This window comes from Apis cerana, linkage group LG8 (genome assembly GCF_029169275.1).
Source record: "Apis cerana isolate GH-2021 linkage group LG8, AcerK_1.0, whole genome shotgun sequence".
Lineage (NCBI taxonomy): Eukaryota > Metazoa > Arthropoda > Insecta > Hymenoptera > Apidae > Apis > Apis cerana.
In genome coordinates this window covers 6,670,538-6,691,421 of record NC_083859.1, presented here as the reverse complement: position 1 = coordinate 6,691,421, position 20,884 = coordinate 6,670,538, and the positions used below count along the sequence as shown (strand labels likewise).

Here is a 20,884-nt window from a genome sequence, read left to right as displayed (position 1 = left end):
GAAAATTATAATATTTTCAAGCATAAAATTCTGAGAATTTTTTCTTAATATCTCTATCTCCAAGTAATCATATAATGGTATCCATAAATGGTGTTGTTCTGATGGAATAAATTTACAACACTGCCACACCATTTATAACACTTCAATTAGCCGCTTAAACGATCCGCATCGCTTGTCCAATTAACTCAACATCTTTGCCTGATGCAACTATATTTGTTCTTCTGAAAATCGATATACTTGTGGCAAGGGCAAGAATAATGGACAATGGAAGAATTTGAACTTGACTGGTGGCAGGTGGTGCAATTACAGCGAATAAGAGTAAGGATAAAAGAAATGTCACAGAATTTCACAACATTCTGACAAGCATGAACGATTTAACACCGTTTTTAAGTCACTTACAGGCTCCCCGTTGATGAACCAGCTGAGTATGGCAGCTGGTTTCGATTTCGCCGAAGTGCAATTGAACCGAACCACATCACCGACCTGATAACGATGCCTTCCTGGTCTGCCAGTGATAATGGGACCATCTTCCGGTAAAGCTGCAATTTTTCGTTATAATTACTTTTTACTATTAAAATAAGAATAAGGAAGAATTATAAAGAAATAACAAAAAATTATTTCAAAGAATTATTACTCTTAATTTAGTTTTTTCTTTTTAATACTTCAGTTTTTAAATTATTTTATAATTTTTAAATCATTATTTTATCATTTTAAAATTTTTCTTTTATTTTTTGAATGGTAAATATGTGCAATTCGTGCAATTATTTTAATATTCAGAAAAGTGCATAAATTTTTTTGAGAAATGAAACAAAATTAATATTAATATTAAAATTATCAGAATATAAAATCTAAATTCAGTCAATTTAATTAATCTTGTAATTTTAACTATTAAAATGCTTTATTATTAAAATTATAAAATTATTTTCTTCCATAATATAAATCTTTTTTTTTTAAGAAAGAAAAAAATATAACTTAGATTCGATTTATTTTTCTCAATGGTAAATGGAATGGAACTAATGGTAAATCTCTATGGACCTGTCACAGTAGGTCCAACAGAGAAAAGATGGTTAGTATTTTTGTTGGGTTGAGAAAAAAACACTTCCTGCTTGTGAAGGAAATATCAACCAATGCAACGATTTATAAACGTTTCTTACCCACTACCAGCATGTCCGAGTGATCGGAAACCGTTTGGAAATATGGCGCCTCGGCTAACACTTCACATCTGTATCTTCCGGTGCTCATTAAATTCACAGAATGGAGAACGACCGATCTTTCGGTCGAATTGTGAATCTAAAAGAGAAAATGGTTCTCTCTGTATCTTTTTGAACCAATTAATTAAACTTATACCATTCCTCGAATCGTTTAACTGTTATAATTCTAACCTCTTATATATTAGTGAATTCTTCCTAGTAACATTATATGTTTACTAAGAAATTATCCTTAATTAAAAATATTAATCTTATGATATGATAGTTTGATTATATTATTAATCTGGTAATATTTTTGTATTAAATATATGTATTAAATACTTATATATTTATATAATTTTACAATTACAAAAAATATTTTCATATTGTATTTATTTATTAGTATTAATACTAATTACTTAATTTTATATCCATTATTTTTTCCATTTTTTTTTAATATTTTCATATGACTATAAAAATTTAATATTCACTAAAAGCAGTATGATATTTTAGATATATTTTCTAAAAAAATTAATTTTTGTCAAAAAATTATATAAACTTTTATTTTTTAATAAAAAAAATAAAATAAATATAATTAACAAATTTTAATTTTTAGAATTTTAGAAAATTGCATTCCAAAATATTTCATATAAATAGAATTGGATGGAAAGTTGATATTTCTGATGTTTCTAAATTCTATTCGCCAAAGATAAAAATTCTGGTGAAATTAGATACACCGGAAACAGGTTTAAAAGGAAGCCGGGCAATAATACGCGATAAAAATGAGAAGCAACGATCTTTAAATAGAAAGCACCACGATGTAAGGGGGTGCAATGGCACGAGACAAGGGAAAAAAATCAATACAATATGATTCTTACGTTCGCCGTGACACCTGGCAGCTGAAAAACGAGCACAGGCGGCCTTTCCTGTGGTACGTATCGATAGAACTCGTTTCCGTCTTTGTACCATTTTACCGAGTACAACGTTTCCCCGTCTAGATTGAAGTTGCATTCTAGCTTGATATTTTGACCACGGACTACATGCTGCGGTACCACCAGCTCCAGCATCCTCAACGCAACCGTATCTGAAATCAAATAGGAAATTAACTGGAAAATAATTATTAAGAATAATTTGAAAATTTAATGTCAATATATGTTAAAATTGAATTAAAAATGAAGAAATCAGGCTAAATAATATGAAATTACAGTATTACAACTGGATTAAATTATATATAGGTTATAATATCAACTCCTTATTAAGACCTACTTGTAGATTAAATTTAGATTATAATAATATGCATTAAATTAAATTTGAGTTAAATTTTTATTAATTTTGGAAAAGAATAAGATATATCTTTTGAATACCAATTTTAAATTAAACCTATAAATAAAATTGGGTCTAATAAATGAAAATAATAAGCATACACTAAAACTGGATTAAACTTAAATTTAATAGATCTAGATTTAAGTTTGATTTGGATTAAAATATCAAATCCAAGGATTTAAATTAAGTTTATTATATCTAAATCAAACTTGAGTTAACCTCTGCTCTACATCATATCTAAAAGACTTTACTCTACCTTTTTCCTAAAATTTAAGAGAAACAAGAATAAAGGCTTGTATAACTTGATACTCCTTAGATCTATATCATTACAAAAGACAAGAGTATCAGATCTCTTTATAATACCTATCATTTTCTAAAACAAACTTATCGTTTCTATAAATCGTTTGTCGAGAATAGAGATGGCAGAAAGGACTTACAAATTCTCGAAGCTTCAAAGAGAAAACTCCAGAGAGCGCGGGAATCGAAGCGTGACAGCGATAATCGTGTCGGCCAATGAATCGTTCGACGTTGGGAATGTGAAGCCATTCTCACGCGTGTTTGTGCACCGTTTCGAACAACGAGAGAACAATTCCATCGAATTGCCTTTTAACCTTCCGTTGATCCGATGCAACGTTTTTCCGAGCTTCGAGTTTTCCACGCGATCGTCCTCGTAACCGTGCACGCGATCGTTCCCTGAAAAAGGTTGTGGGGAAGCTTCTGCCGAATGTATTTCTCGATGGAAAATAGAGAACAGTAACTGGGATATTTTCATTTTCGAACGAATTTTCATTCCCGCTCGAATGTGTGTTTCTCACACGTCTCTGTATTTCGATGAAACGATATTGAAAATGGATGAAAATGAATTGCTAATTAGCATGGATAGTAATTAGTGTTACTGATAAAGCGAGAGTATACGTGGGAAAGCAAATACTGAGATCTTTTTTTAACGATAAGATATCCGAAACATGATATTTTAATTTGAAGAAGAAATAATATACGTTAGCAGAAAAAATAATAAATATTTTATATTAAATATTATAAATATCACAATATAAATTAAATTTAATAAAGATATGAATTTTAGGAAATGTAATTTTTCCGGGAAATATTTGATGGTAAATTGTAATTATTTTATAATGTTAATTAGAATTGATGGCAATTAAATGGCAATTACTATCATATCTTGCCTACTGAATTTATGTTATTTGACATAGCTTGAACAAACTATTGATTCATCAGCTTCTGTTTTGATATTTTGAATTAATTTGCAATATTAACAGTTTATGGAACAGACGCTTTTAGCATGAACAATGGTTCATTCCCGGAGGCAATTTCAGAAAATGAGAATATAATTCATCTTTTTCTTTCAATTGTTATGTTCTTTTAAAATGATTGAAATATTTATATGAATAAAAATATATTGTACATTAAATTCTATAATTTAATTTTCTAAATATTTAATTCCTAAATAATATTTATTTAAAATTATTTAAATGACAATCAAAATAATTATATGTTTACAAGTTACAATTTGATTTTACATTTCATTATTTATATAGTTTATATATTATATTAATATAAATTTTAAAGCATATTTATCAATTGCAAAAGTATAGAATAATAAAATAAAATTTAATTCAATAAACTTATTAACTTTATTCTAATAATATTGTTTTTACCAAAAACTATTTGACTTGATTTTGAATAAATTCATTAGAAAAATATTCATTATCAAAATAATTCTAAAAAAGAATTGTTACTACTATAAGAATATAATCTATGCTAATTTCTTTAAATTTTGTAAAACACGAACGTAATATCAATTTATGTGATTTATGCAATTCGTCGCTATACCTTTATGAAACGAAAGGAGAAAGAGAGAGTTTGCAAGGAATTATGAGAGAAATAAAAGGATAAAGAGCTATTCCTGTCGCTTATCTCGCGGCACGCTTCGATTTCATTTTCCTCGACTTTTTTAGCTCCATTACTTTTAAACGCGGCGCGCATTAACTTCAGAATCGGCCGACATTAAGGGCACACTTTGCAACAAAGAGAATTATCTTCTGTCGTAGCAGAGGAAGAATCATTGTCAAGTGCTCCAGAACAGAAAGAGGAAATCTCAACATTCGTGTAAATGCAAGACACTTTAATCTAAAACCGAGTCTAGAAACATTTTTTTTTTCCTCCCTCCAATTGTTGTTCCTCCAACAATTTTGTTCTACTCGAGAATTCTCCAATTCATAGAGCGTGTAATTTTTTCACTTGTTTTATAATAAGTTAGAAAAAGAAAAGTTCATTCAGAAACGAATTTCGAACATTTTTTTCCTGTTCTGTCGATAAAATAGTACACCATTCTTTACCGCCGCGAGTTAATATCCCTAAACGACACTACAGATTGCCGTAAAATTACTAAAATTAAATTAGAACACCCTCTACATTCTCTGTGGAAAAAAAACAATTATCTTTTATCGAGTGACCTATTTTACCGACCATCGTTTTTCATTAAAGAAAATAACTTAAAAGTTAATCAATCTGATAATTGGTTACGCTTTTAATATTTATCATGTGCATATATATCATGTAACATATGCCTCTTTTTATTAGGCTCTCATCGTTGAAATTTAATCAAGATCATATATATAATATATTGATTTTATTTTAACAATTTTTTTATTAAATCTCATTAGAGATCTTAATCTTATTATGCAAATCATTATTATACATCATTGTTATTTATAATTAATTATTATTAAAATTTCAATTGAATATTAAAATCTTTTTGTATTTATAAATTAAACTTATAATTTTTTTTAATACAATTAATTATTATATCTCTAAAATTCACAAAATTAAATATATCTCATTACCTTTTCAATTCTGTTTCGACTTTTCAAAAATTTTTGCGATGATCGCAAAATTTAAAATAAAGATTATAGAGAATCAGAAAATAATGGAACAAAAGATAAAGCAAAGGATGGAATGGAACCATGTGGGGTATTCTCGATGAGAAAAAGTGGCATCCTTTGAAGAAAAGATAGTGAAACCTAGCGAGCCGTGGTATCTGGCCCGGAAAAGTCGCGTGGCGTGAGTAGAAAAAGGTCTTGTTCCTCCAATTGTCGAGGGTCGTGATTCACAGCTGCAAAAACCGATCCAATTATTCCACGAATGCCTGGGGCGGGCCACTTTTATCGGCGCGGAACCGGCGCCGTTGATGCATCGATCGTAGCGCCACGTTGCGGTAACACGCAGAATTTTTCCACCGAGCAAGTTGTCGCCTCGCAACTAGCGCGGAATTGCGGCTTTGTTTCTGGTTGATGCGTGACAACTTTTCTTTTCATTCTGACGTGTGTTGTTCTCGTTTTCTGACTCTTCTTTCGCGTTACAAAAATAGCTACATAAAATCCGACGAATGTTCCAGTATTATTTTGTTTCGTAAGTTGAGGGCGGTTAGTTTACGTTTATGTTTAAGAGTTAGAAATGTTCAGACAATTATGACAAACTCTGAAGTGAACTCTTAAATAGGAGATCCTTTAAACAATATGGATTATTATTAGGAGAGAAGATACTTTCTATTAAGGATAATAGGATTTATAGCTAAATCGTATATAATGATAATAGTTTGATTATACATGTTTTATGATTATATATAGTTAGATTTCCTAGTTAATTAGCAACATATAATGATCATAATACATTATTACTGAACTAATATTAATCTATACAAATTAACTTATACGAAATATACTAGACTAGTGGAGAGATTTAAGAAGAACAATGATTTATGAATCCAAATTTGGCAATTATTATAACCAGTACAGAAGGGATTCAATGAAATCTGCATAGATGCGATTACGATCAAATTTTCTAGAACAGTTTTACGTTCTCGAATTGAGTCATATTTAAAAATATTTTTTTACACGAAAAAGGCAGGATGGCTCGAGAACAAATATTTTTCCATCGGTCTGGAAATCGCTTGTTACTTTGCACCGTAGGTGCTCTTGGATCGACAAAGGGTTGCCTTTCGTTGAATCCACGGAGTGTCGGCAGAGTCGAAGAAGGGTGGTACGATGGTCAAAGAAAAGAAAAGAAAAAGAAAAAAAAAAGGGAAGAAATCGCAGCGGTAGCTGTTGTCTGAGAGAGATGACGAACGTGAGAGTGGTTATTAAAGGAGACAGAAAGGGAGAGGACGATAAGAAAGAAGGGTAAGACTGACGTGAATAGTGATGTAAATGGCGTGGCGTTGGCAGTGAAAGGGAAAAGGGAAGAAAACCGTGATAAGTGTGAAGACTACGAAGGAAAGAATGAAAGAGAGATAAGAAGGCTCGATAACGAGCGGGAGAATGAAAAGAGGGTGAAACGGTAGAAGGGAGAGAGTGGAAAAAAAGGAAAGTCGGCTACTGGGAGGAGAAAAGATACGGAACTGTAAAAACATTAGACGTTTCTTTGACGCCTGTCACTGTGTGCCACCGTCGCCATTATTTCACTCTGTATTTCCTTTCATTTGGATCTTGATTTTACCCATAGAAACATATAGTCTTTTTTTAAAATGGAGCAAATACTTAAAAAAAAAAAGTTTTATTTCACATGTTAATTTAAATAAACGACGAAGACACGTATTTATACATACATAACATACATTAAGAATAGACGAATTTTAATTATTAATATTCAAATGATTTTCAAAGATTGCAAAAGATTTATTCTACGCATTACATAAACGACACCGTGAAATTGAAAATTTCTTTCTACGTCGAGAAATTTGCTTCTCCTCATCGTAGAATCAATCCTGCGTCGAAGTGCTGCCGCATAAGCAAAAGGAAAGTTCTATTTCGATCCACCCTAACGGCAGACACTCTCACCCTTGATAGACGAAAGAAGAAGTCGAAACTGAAAGTCGTGTGGTTGTGAAAAAAAAGGTCCTAGTAAGCCAACCCCCGAAAAGGGGTTTGTCGCTTTGGAAGGAAAGGCAGGGTTAGCCTGGCGAAATAACGAGTGGTGGCTGAGAACGTCGCGAATATGATTCATTCCTGTTCCGTTACGAATGATAACTCATGCATATTGAACGGCAGGGGGTCTGATTTGTTCTGTGAGTCAGTCGTTGCACGCGTCTCGGCGCCTGCACCGTGTCACGCCGTTGCTCCAGGCTCGCTTCTGTATTGGTAACCAGAAATGGGGATGAGTAAGGGCGCATTGGGTCGCTTTTATCGAGTCTAGATCGCGCGAGCACTTTAACTTTAAGGGAGATAAAGATAGAGATAGATAGAGAGAGAGAGAAAGAGGAAGAATCGGTATGCCTCCGACTTCGTCGTTAATTAGGTCGATGACGTTCCTCCTTAACAACAACCTCGATATTCCGGGCAACGAACGCGAAGCAATTCCGATTTTAGTGAGCATTGGTCTATGTTAGGTCAAAATCCTCTCAAAATTCTATCAATTACGCCACCGAGAAAAGCCTATTCTCTACTTGTGGAAAGTAGAAATGGTATATCGATTGTAATTGATTCTCAATTGATCGTTGCCACGATGATGGAAAAACTGATTTTCCCTTTGATTTACTATCCTTATTATTCTGATCTTTGACAAAATAAACTTTTGTCGAGAGGTTAATCAGGTCTAACCTGTATGGAACTTGTCACTCTGCTTGTTTGGATTCTGATTTCAATCGTTTGTCTAGTGTCAGAGGGCTTTTTTTTCGCAGTGGATTTGGCACGTGAGGGTGTGTCGAGTATCGGAATCTTCGTTGAGAGTCATTAAATCGAGGGACGTTCGAGGAGAGCCAGGGAGAGACAAGGAGAGACTAACACTTCCTCCAAGCGTTTCTAATGCGCTCTGTCTACTCTCAAATTTGGTTGAATCACGGTTAACAGAACCTCTCGTTAATCGCCAAGAATTAATATGAAAGTGGATACAGAATTACTCGCAACTAATTCTCTTTGTCATTGACATCAAAAATAAAAATCTAGTGTTCTACATAAAGTTCTATATATCATAAAGAATCTCTGAATCTCTTTTGTACAGTCGACCTGATTAAACGAATCACTTCCCTCGCTCCTCTTGACAACATGCTAATTAACCCATCAAATCGACACGATAAACGGACTCCTCCTGTTGTCGACTGGCTTCAAATCAGAACGAACAAACGTATTGGATTATATACGTAGTAGTATATATAGAGGCATCCCATATTGCGATCTTAATCCACAAGAATGGCTTTAAAGCGATCAGACGCATGCGTATCGAATCGAAGAGAGAAAAAAAAAAAAAAAGAAGAACGAGAAATCCATGTGAACAATTGGATCTCTCCAGGATAGTGTCCCCGAGGAAGCCTTTTCGTCGAAGGGTCGGTGAAACGAGAAATGAAAGGGGAATAGATGGAAAGATAGAGGGACGACGAATGGACGGAAGAAAAGTTGAGAAGAGATCGAGGTGAGTAAAAATAGGGAGAAAAAAAAAAAAAAGAAAGAAATAGAAAAAAAGAGAATTTCGCAGGTGTCATCGAGATAGCCCCCTCGGTGTCTGGAGAGTCGCTTAATTTCGCCTCGGTATTGCTTTACAGGAAATCGTACACCGTCCCATAAACGAAGCCAGCAATATGCCAGCCGCATTGGCTACCTGCTACCATTGGCTATTGCGGAAAGGGCAAGTGGTGTCGCATGTCCCGACTTCTGGGGTCGTGGCAATGGAGCCTTCGATGACAAAAAGAGACACGCAATTTCTCCCTTGTCAGCGGTCTTCAAAGTTAAACTTTATTTCATAATTCTAGGATATTGAATGTGGCAATGAAAAACGCGATACGTTCAATCTTTTCTCTCTCTCTCTCTCTCTCTCTCTCATTTTACAGATCGTTTTTACAATAGTTTCACGCAAAATCATACACAAAGAGAAATATTCATAGGAAGGTATTGACTCGCGGTTCAACTCAATCCGAGTACAGTACAATATACTGGCAATCAATTGTGTTCAATTTTTTACTTTATATTCCAAAAAAAAAAAAATAATATCAAAATAAAAAAATTTTAACAAAAACAGACTTATCGTGTTTTCCCTTTACAATATTGTAAAAAAAAAAAAAAAAAAAAAAAAGAAAAAAAAGATACATATTACACCTGCAAAGTGAAATACTCGATGATAATTCCGGATCACGGTTGATGGGGTTGGGAGTCACTGAATATATCCAACAGGAGAAGGTGTATCGATACTGGAGGGAGGGGAGAAACCATAAGTCGAGAGAAAACGAGAAGCTCCATCGGGACCTTTTTACCCTCGCATTCGCCTCACGCGCCCTTTGGTCACGCGTAGCCATTGAAAGAGAGAGGGACAGGAAAAAAGAGAGGAAAAGAGAGAGAAAAGGAGACGTTTTAATAATAGTAATAAACGACACCAGGGATAGGGCCAGGGGTCAGTTGGTTTCCTCTTTCCTTGCGAGATCGATGATGTTCCATAAGACAAGCCAAAATTTATGTGGCCACGAGGGGGAGAAGGGGGAAGAACGTTATGGTGGACTTTTCAAAGGACAAATAAACAGGTAGCTCATAGAGGAGGGAATGTAACGAGCTATGTAATATAATCTAATACAACAGGCATAACGATTTGCTATTGGATCTGTCTGGAGAGATGCGCATAAGCAATTTTATACGAATATTATATTTATGATTATGTCAGATTATAAATTATTATGGATATATCTGGAACGATATATTTGGACGTCTTATTATATTTGTCGAGTTATTTGCTTCCAATGATCAAAACAAATAACACCCTTGTTATTATTATACCGATTGTTACCATCTCCCTGTACTTCGAACGAGTATTTATTATGAGGGTACAAATGAACGTTTGGTATTTCGAATGAGGGGAATAAGGGATTCAAAGCGATGAATACAATGGATATACATGTATTATCATGTTCACCGACATCGCAACAGTGTTCCCTATCATTGTTTAATTATGCATTTAGCATCAATTATATATCCGTAAATCTCTGTCGATTAAAAATTCCCTCCAACATTTTCCTCCCCTATCAGATTATTTATTGGCGCAAAAAATACATTACAGTTGAAAATATGTGCACGAATATTCATTACTAATGACTTAAGCGAAATTCATGAATAACGTACGAGCGACGCGGGGTATAATTAAAAATTCTATCTAAAAAATTGGGATCGTGTGTAATCAAGCTTTTTCGAAAATTATTCTCGTTCGCGCGGAGATTTGTTTCGAAAATTCTCGCGCCCGGTTCTCGCGACAACGATTCCCGATTGGATAGCGTTGGGAAACGTTAACAACCGAAAATTGAGACAGCGATAGAGGGTGGAGAGAGAAAGAGAGAGCGAGAGAGAGAAAAGGAAAAAAAGGAGACTCATCGGTTTTTCCAGCCTATAAACGTTCAAGCCGATAAATAAGATCTCGCAAATAAAAGCGGCAGCATAAATATATAAATTACAAAGCCAGGCTTTAATTAAATAATGCCCGGCCAATTTATGGCCGGTGTGATTCGATATCGGGCCTCTATAAAAGGGAATACGAGAAAAGAGAGAAAATGAATGGCGTGGAATTAAACGGAGAGAGAGAGAGAGAGAGAGAGAGAAAGAGAAGGGAGAGGAGAGAGAGAGAGATTAAAAAAGGAAAAAAATGGAGGGGAAAAAGGAAGGAAAATTGATCGGACGGGAGACCGGCTTTAACCGACTTAAGTCTATTTTCCATATTTATTCATATTCGAACGAGCGACAATCGTGCAATCTGCCATATAAATTTCCGACTTTTACTCCACCTCTTTTTTCCCCGCCCTCAGAATTGATTTTAAAAAACGTATGAAAGTTGGTTGGAATTTTTTTTTTTTCCTATTCAAATTGAAATTTAAATATCTCGAATTCTTCTTCTTTTTTTTTTTTTTTGTATCACGTCTCTCTTTCTACTTTACATCGCGACTTCGTGTAATATAGAATTACTTCGAAATGAAAATTAATTCGAGAGGATGATACAAATTCGATCTTCGATAATTCGATAAAATATCTTTCTTCGCCTCGTTATTATATTTAAAAAAAAAATTAAAGACAAAAATTGTACCTGATATAAATCGTGCTTGCAGCTACGCTTTCGATCTCGTCAATGATCGTGTCACGATCATCCATTTCCGGTTTATCGCTTATTCGTCTCGAAACAGCTTTAATCGGATAAAGGTCCACCGATATTCCGTCGGAATATTTGCCGTTTTTACCACGGCATTATTATCGTTTCAGCCGAATACCGGAGGGGGTTGGTTGACCAAATTGTCAGGGCGGGGAAAAACGAACCAAGGCTGAGTCACGTTCTTTCCTCTCCCCCCTTTTTTCCTCGTCCTTTTTCTTCTCTTTCTTTCCTTTTTTTACTTTTCTTTCCGATTCAGGAAGTATCGAGTGAGTCATTTATACACCGATAAAAATCACCGGAATAGTAAATGCTGCTGGGTTCGTGGAACCGTGGTCCCTCAATATCGTACACGACCGATCGAAATTGCTCCTCCGACACTTGCCACCGAATAAACTTAAGCCTGGTTTACTATCGTGTCGTACTTAAGTCTTATATACGCTCGAAATAAACTTCGCTAACGTAAGTAAGATTAGTTTAATTTCCAAGATTTTAACCTCGACGTTTGTTTTGGGCTAGATGAGTGAACGTGTTGGGTCTGCGTTAAAATTAAGGTTAAGTTCACGTTTATATGAATAAAGAGTCCGACGTAAATTAAAATAATATTAGAATTAAAGTTGTGCAGATTCGTATTAAATTAACGTTAATTTGACTAGGTTATATTGTGCAATTATTGTGCAATTATATTGTATTGTACGCTCGAAATAAACTCTACTAACGTAAAATAGATTACTTTCATTTTCAAAATTTTAATCTCGTTTGTGTTTCAGTTTAAAGTTAAAAAATTAAGGTTAGGTTTTATACGAATAGTAAGTTTAATGTAAATTAAAATAATATTAGAACTGAAGTTGTGCAGATTCGAATTAAATTAACGTTAATCGTTTCACTAGGTTATATTAGGTATTAGATATGAATGTAAGTCTGAATCCGTATCGAGATTGAATTAAATTTCTAATCAAGTTTCGAAATAATCAGATATCTAATTTTAGTAAGTTTAACGCGATGTTAGAGCTATATATATACAGACATACAAACGTGTTGAATCAGAAGTTTGTCTAGATCTTTAATCTTTAATTCACATTACTCACGAGCCTTGATTTAAAGCGATGTTTGAACCAGATACACAATAAATTTGTCTTGGACTGATATCTGAATTTCTAAATCTAATATAGACTTCGATTCACATCAATCGAATTTGCAATAAATCTGCATCGATACCAAATATCCATACAAACTCATAATATAAAATATTAAATCAATCCAAGTATCATATCATCAAATAAAATACAAAAAAAAAAATTCCCAAATCCTCCCCCTTTTCACAATCAATTTCTCGCTATTTAATTAGATTATCAAATAAATACAATGGCAAGTTTTTTAGACGACCAAGGCTTATCAAGAGCCATCATTTTTCTCTGGACCTGAACCAACAATCTAGACAAAAGCCGCGCAAAGATACAATTTCTCATCCGTGTCACGTCCCAAAGTTTTCGCGGCTTCCTCCGCGGTAATAACGGGGGAATACGTCGTCTGCTTTCGACCGTTTAAACGGTGACGAGTAATAAAAGGGGTTGACGCGTAACACGTCGTCAAAGGTAGACGACACACCAGGACGTGCTCCATCCTCGGTGGGATTTCTAGATCATTTCCTTCTTATCCTTTTGCATCTTATTTTTGAGGCCATACGAAGCCATAATTGCCAATCAACAAATCAGACATTCGATCTATTTTCTGCATCCCAAGATCGAGAGTAACTCCAATCTATCGCTACTTGGAGCGTGTAACGATGTCATAGATCATCGCGATTTCTCTTGCCCTGAATTTTTCAACCGGCAACAAATTTTCTTTTCCTACTTCGTTCTTGCCTCGTTACCATTTTGATGAGACAGGTTGTTTTATTTCTAATATTTTTTTTTTGTAGAGAGTAGCTTCCAACTTGCCTTGTGCGGGTCGTGAGCCTTATTGCGCGAGTTACTCGAATATTATGAGAAGATAATTTAAAAATAGTTAAAAATAATTGAAGAATATCGTGATCTATATCTATATCTGGTGATTTTTAAAAAAAAATTTTTAAATTTATCGTTTATGGTTAAATTGTTACTGTCAAATTTCCATTAATTGCTTCAAAAACAAATATCTCTTGTTACAAGAGATGTTGCATCATTTTGCACAAGTAAACTCTTTAACGATCCTCTAAATATAGGGTTGAAGGTGATCTTGAAAATTTATTTAAAAAAAAAAAAAGTCAAAAGAATCTAATATCGATCGGTCGAAGGTCGATACTTCCACTATTCATTTGTGGAGAGAAGAAAGAAAAAGAGACATTGATCGAGCCACACGACGACAAGAATAAAAGAAATTGATCATATTCATACATCATATACGATCAGGGATTGAGGGTTCATGGTTCAGTATCACTCTGTTTAAAGTTATTTTTAGGTTTAGCTATCGCATCGTGTATTTAGAAATTGAACAAAGGGAAAAAAGTGAAAAAACGTGTTTTTTCCCTCCCCAAAAGAGAATATAGAGCCTTGAAAAAGCGAATCCCTGCTATTTGCCCTTTTATCGTGACAACTACAAAAAAAAACACCCTACTATTCTACCCCGATACATATAACGCTAGATTGTTTGGGAAATGGATGGCTATCAACAATTATCAAGTACAAGCGATGTATGTATTTTCACGCTATAATTTTCTTATTTTACCGATACTGTGTACAGTAAATAATAATGAATATAATTTTTTATTTTCATTAATTTTGTAATTAATTTCTCTAATTGATCAAAGAAAATTTATTTTGATAAAGTATATCAAATATTATAATATTTTCTTCTTATTAATTACTTAATAGTTCGTTTTTTTTTTCAAGAAGAAGTTTTCTAAATAAATGCCACTGAACGTTCCCCTGTTGCAACGGTCAAATGCGTACGCTGACGTTAAACCGGTTGCCTATGTACAGGCGCTTCTAGTGCAAAATTAAATCGCTCGAATGCAATCGCTTGAAAAATACATTTCAACTTCTTTCGTTGTCTCGGTGACGAGAATCGATCTCCGATAAAGATAACTCATGCATTTTTTAATAAATAATGTAATCTGTTACGTACTATATCTGATCGTAATAAATACATTCAACATTAAACTATCTAAAATATATATAGAATTATGTGTGCACAATATTTATAGATTGTAATTTAGAGAAAAGAAATAAGGAAATAATTCAAAGTTTTTTTTTTCCTAAATATTTTTTTTTATATACGTGAATAAATATACGTATAAAGAAAAATAACTCAACAAATAAAATTGTTATTTTATTAACATTCTTCGTATTTCAGAATAAAATAGTTTAATGGAAAAGAATATGTGAAGAATTAACTAGAAAATAGTCAGATTACCAGAATACTTTCGTGACCAACAGTAGATCACATTGCGACGATTCCGCATTCCGCGGCACCGTTCTACTGCAATAATTAACTCTTTAACTATGTAATTAGTTTCAGAGAGCAAAGCACGATACTTGATATCGCGTAACGCAACGAACTTCCGTACACCTCTATTAAAATAATATTTTCCAACGATCTGTGTCAAGCCTCCACAACCTTACTTTTCAAGTGTATCGAAGATCTCAGAAATTCAGATTGAAATTGCTTTCCGGCCAAAGAGCGCTAGAATGAAAGAGATATTCGAGTTAATTACTCTTTATTTCTTTATCAAACAATACGTACTATAATTGTATAAAATTTACCAATAAATTTCTCGAAAATATCATTTATAGAATTTCAATTATATGCTTTCGTAAAATTGAAAAGATTGCTTCGAACTCGATAATTTCCTCTTCTTTTGTTATAAATTTTGTTCTAAATTTTATATCATTTTAATAAAATCAAAATTTTTTATTTATAGATCACACTAATGTTAACTTGATTAGAAAGTAATCTATTGTGCTACGTTTTATAAATTTACGTGAAGAGAGATAACATTTTTTCAAAATATTATCGTAATTTAAAAAATATTTGAATTTAAAATGGGAGACAGATAAATCTAAAAGCAATGAAGTAATTTATATGTTTAATCTTAAAAGGATAAATTTAAATTAATTAGGAAATTATAGTTTTTTTTTAAAATAATTTATATAAACATATTATCATTCACAGAAGTTTTTGTAAACGCTATAAATAAGCAATCTTTATTCAAGTAAATTATATATATATATGTCTGTGTGTGTGAATTGTGATCATTGAATACCAGATTAAATTATTCGCAAAAGGATTTCATATATACAATCAACGATATTTATTCACAATATTCTCTTAAATCAAAACTGAAAAAAAAAGAACACCAACTATCAGTTTCTCTCAAAAAATTAATTAAATATCATTATGTTCGTAATATATCACTTTTTACTTTCTTTCTAACTGATCAAAGAGAGTTCTTAATTATTTTTTAACACGTTTCTATAATATCTAAAAAATTTAAAATATCTTTTAATTCTACAAAATATTAATCAAAATTCAAAGAATCGTATAAAAATTTCTGAAAGAACAATATTACGTACGTATTTTGTATCTGCTTCGTCCTGTACGCTTCCGATTCGAAGGGTACAAAAGCGAAAGAGGTTAAGGATCGTTCGAGTATGGTTCGATTTAAATGTCAAATGAAACTTGGCTGCGAGACCATCTTATCGGCTGATCCTTTAAGCAGACGTTTAAATCTTCTGCCTTCCGTATCCGCCGGCCCAATTGTTCGGCTCTTTGCCTGTTGTTAACTCTTAATCGCGTGTCTCGATTGGCCCCCGCGCCACTTTAAATCCCCCTCTGAAGAATTAAACCATGACGCGTTCCCTTCGGGGGATTAATCCGTCGACCAGCTTTGCGAAAAACTTCAATCCCCGGGTAATCGTCCGACCACGGGCCAGGAATTCGACTTCCGGCGAATTTCTAACGAATCTTTGATCCGTCAGATCTAACGGATGAAGTTAAAGGTGAATCCTTTTGAATCGATATCGATTTGGAACGATGGAAAATATTACTAGACAAGATTACCGACCGAGCATTCCTATCGACGTATGTACTACACATATTGATAATTTCGTTTGATTCCATTATAGAATGTTCGATTATAATTTACGATAACATAATTCCAATCGATTATCGAGTTTCTATTCCCTTTTATAACGGTCAAATAAGTTGTTATTGTAATAGAAAAGGAATCTGACCTAATTTGTAGATATCCTATTATATCTTAACCTAAATAAGTCTGAATTATTCACCGAAACACTATTCAATCTCGCCAGAATATTTTTTTTTATGATGAAAAACTAGGCCATAACCTAAAGACGTAAGTCTACAGAAAGGATTTCGAATAATTTTTTATAGCAATAGGAAAAAAAAAAAAGAAACATCGTATCTATTCTCGGAATGAATGAACTCAATTTTTTTTAGAGTTGAAAAAGAAGACGCACTTGTGGATACTTTTGTCGGACAATTCGCCGATTCCATCTCCCCTCCGGTCGACGCCATTCTCTTCTGGTGCACCCGGTTTATCATAACAAAAGTTTCTCGATAAAAATTCCCCCAGGCGGCCATGCTATGCGAGAATCTCGCTACCCCGTTTTTATTTATTCACAGCGTTTCCCCTCTAATTGCGCTTTCCCCGAGTATTACGCATTCATGCCTCGAAAGACGCTCGGAATATCTTAAGATATCCCAAGATTACGCGGCGTCGGAAAACGAACGAGACGTTCGAAGATTCTGGTGGCTTTAACTTAATACTGGTGAAAGCGTATTATCGAAACAGCAGAACGGTACGCGTCTTAAGTTTGCCGATAAAAACGTGACGTGTCGTAGTAGAAATACAGTTAGACAACGGTCGACAAAAGATCTCGTATCATTTTCCTCGTGTCTAGAGATATATCTAGGGAAATATAACTAGAGGAAATTTAATTTTTAAGACAATTACTAATTTCTTGACAATGATATCCTAACATTTTAAAATGTTTTATTAAAAACTCGTTTTCATGTCTGAGAAAAATAAATAAATACAAAATATCATTTTATTATCATAGGGAAATATCTATCTAGGGAAAAACTCTTCAAAAGTTCCTACATACCTTTTTTTTTGTATTTAATCCTATTGTCATTTTACAAAATGTATTCAACAATTTATGCAATCGCGAACAAAATCTATTGGGAATCCAATATTCTCAGACGTTCGAGATAATCGAATAGTTCTTTAAAGGATCGGTATATTAGGTCAACTTCAAAGCAGAATCCAAGGATAACCTCCAAAAAGTATTAAATTTGAATAAGAATGTTCGATAAAGTCGTTAGGAGAAGAGAAAGAGGAGGATTTTTCAAAAGGAAGAGGCGCAGCCGAGGAAGAGTCGATAATGAGGATCAATCGGAAATCGATGAAGACAAGGACGGAAGAATTGGCGTTATGTGTCGTTCTACCTGCGTGCGTCCATTGACGATACACGACCGCCACAATGCTAAATCACCGGATACATTGCATCCGCCAAAACTTATCGTTCCACGGTCGGAATTTCCTTCCTTCCTCTCCCATCTATCCATAAATCGAATTAGGATCCTATAATGGCAGACCGCTAAAACCTAACCTACAAATATAACTTCATCGTAGAAAGCATTCTTATTTAATGACACATATTAAAAGAATACAAATTACTCTTTTTCATAAATTAATCTTTTTAATCTTATCAGATTCTAGAAGACAGAAGAATGACAAAACGAAAAAATAAATTCTTTTTTTTAAAAGAACCGAATAAAAATAATTCTCTCGTTAAAATAACATCGATAAATCTACAATTTTTTCCTTTACAAATTCACTAATACATCATTACTTACTAAACTAAAAACTAAAATGACGATATCAAGATGGCCCACCCAGCTATTGATCCACTTCCAAAGAAGTTAACAAAGAATATCCTGAAAAAGATTTCATAAAAAGAATCCGCTAGATTGCCAACTATCGCTGAAATATCATTCATTCGAGAACAGGAACCTAAAATCAACCGCAGGAACTCGTTCGTCCTCGCACCCTCCCACCGTCTCGCCACGATCGAGGTTCGATTCCTCGTCAACGGGGAAGAATACCTCTCCTCGTTCCTGGCACACGTATCTATTTACAGTGGCTCGTTTCCTTTCCACCTGCTTCTCCTCTTTCCATTCCTCTTACACTCCCGTTTAATCCGCTCGGTGGCGCTCCATCGACTTTTTTTACCCACCACCATCCAAACCGTCCATACATATATACACACATACAACACGAGGTCCGAAGCAACGAAGTTGGCACGTCGCAACAACGGATGAGATCTAACGTAGCTGCCGCAATCGGATCGGTAATTAAACCGGATTCTACTGGCAAACTGCAAAGCTTTTCCGGTTGGACGCCCGCAAATGGATCGAGGAAAAACAAAAGAGATTCTATTCCATTATACCGTCTGTTTGATCCTGGATGCCTGTTCGCGCTACATCGATCCTGGGTGCTCCTCAGTCATCGGTCCAGCAACTTTGATAACGAAGCCTTTGATGAGATTTCCTTTTTAATTTGATGACGATTTTCTTTTCTATTTTCAGATTAAGAGATATATTTTGATGAGGTTAAAATGAGGTTACCTTCCTTAGGTTATTAATATTCGGATTAACGTTGTATAACAATGACTCTCTTACGCAAATTTTATTATATATAATTTTTTCATAATTTTAATAATATAATTTCGCTTTTTCTCATCTCACTTTTTCTTGAATAACCTATTCAACAAAATCGTAAAATTTATCAATATTTAAATAATATTCATACTTTGCTTACTATTCAATATCTCACAGCACACAACACCGTTTCTCTTATTCAACTCCTCAAGAAATAGTACACGTCTCTTCACTGTCTCAAAGTGGATCGTGAAATCTTGAAAACAGAACCTACCCCAACGATGTTACGCTTCACATGTTCAATGAACTCACGAGAACCGCTTCAAGGGGTTTAATTTCGGCCTGACTGATGTGTATGGTAACCCATCCCCACTCGGAGAAATTATACGGTTAGATATATATACAATCCATTTTGATGATATCAAGGTTTTCTTTGGCTGTCGGTAGGTGTGGCCAATTCCATTTGAAAACCGACGTCGCATCGCACGAATAGTAACATCGAGGTAATTAGCTTCTATAACTAATTACATTCACGTGGAAACTATTTTACCAGTGGTGGTATGGTAATATAGAGTCACTGAAGATCGGTTATCTTTACTGCCATTTGAGTGACTCCCCTGATTACCATGTTCACGTAGATAGTGCCTTTCGCTGAGTGAACAAAGTGGCATCGCGTTAGCCTGCACGCTTGCAAATGACATGATTGTAACTAAAGTTCGATCCATCATTCGTATGTATATGCGGGAATGGAATGACAGGTTTATAACAAAGTTGAGGTTAGGTTTGACATTAATGGATGTCAATAAAATTTTAATTATAAATACTTATATTTAGCTGTAAAAAAATAGTAAACCAATTACAGCTATGATGAATAATTAACCAATGTATAATGTGCTTGAATTTTTTTAAATTTTATATGGATTACATGTAAAACATGATAAACATGGATTACATGGATTGCCTAATTATCTATCTAATATATATAGTTATTACTATTATATTATATATTCATTTCAGATTCATCAAAGATGCAAATTTCATTGGAATTTTTGAGTATTGGATTTGAGGTTCTCTTTGAAGTTCTATGCAAAGATGGAAAGATGGCACTCGCAACAGTACAAGGGCAAAAGATCTTATCTATTTGCTTTGTGTAATTTAGTGTCGTGTTGCTAGAAGATCTAATTTGTTAGCGTGGTACTTTTAGATAATAAACGTGTCTATTTTGCATTGAATCTATGAAAAACAACGAATCAAATTTACATCTCTTTTTATAGTTTTCTTTCCTATCTCAAATAGTTCATGTTAGTAAAAAAAGTAATGTAGATAGCTTGAAACTGAACACTCATCAGTTGTGCGGCAGTCATAATGCCTACATGTTTCGTCAACGTGACTTGGTGCCTTCCTTTGTATTCTTCTCCCTATTCTCTCACCGATACTCTATTGTAAACGTGTATCCATTGTAACAATGCATTTAGAATCGGAGAAAAGAATCAGAACTGTGAAATATCACATGATATCGTTGACTTCATGTAAATTCGTCTTCTGTTGGATTACATTAAGTTGATTTATGGTCATATTTTTTT

The 20,884-nt window shown here is 33.8% G+C and overlaps 1 protein-coding gene and 2 long non-coding RNA genes across 9 annotated transcripts in view; 2 read left to right on the top strand and 1 right to left on the bottom strand.

The window, feature by feature from the left end:
* Nucleotides 1–20,884, bottom strand: part of LOC108001707 (uncharacterized) — a 54,827-nt gene that overhangs the window by 3,508 nt on the left and 30,435 nt on the right. For 3 of the 6 annotated variants that reach the window (XM_062078407.1, XM_062078408.1, XM_017062875.3), the window contains exons 2-5: nucleotides 2,948–3,203; nucleotides 2,066–2,271; nucleotides 1,155–1,290; nucleotides 400–539 (exon numbers count right to left, since the gene is read on the bottom strand). In XM_062078407.1, coding sequence (XP_061934391.1) covers nucleotides 400–539; nucleotides 1,155–1,290; nucleotides 2,066–2,271; nucleotides 2,948–3,056 — 591 coding nt within the window. In that variant the 5' untranslated portion in view covers nucleotides 3,057–3,203. The remainder of the gene's footprint in view (nucleotides 1–399; nucleotides 540–1,154; nucleotides 1,291–2,065; nucleotides 2,272–2,947; nucleotides 3,204–20,884) is intronic. The other 3 variants (XM_017062876.3, XM_062078409.1, XM_062078411.1) reach the window with 1 other exon arrangement.
* On the top strand, nucleotides 1,171–2,496 carry LOC133666571 (uncharacterized). Of its 2 annotated transcripts, XR_009830890.1 has the most exons (3): nucleotides 1,171–1,494; nucleotides 1,804–2,118; nucleotides 2,186–2,496. It is a non-coding gene; the product is annotated as an uncharacterized LOC133666571 (long non-coding RNA). The 2 variants fall into 2 exon arrangements; XR_009830889.1 differs by having other exon boundaries at nucleotides 1,286–2,118.
* Nucleotides 3,198–3,689, top strand: LOC133666575 (uncharacterized). Its single transcript, XR_009830895.1, has 2 exons — nucleotides 3,198–3,508; nucleotides 3,595–3,689. It is a non-coding gene; the product is annotated as an uncharacterized LOC133666575 (long non-coding RNA).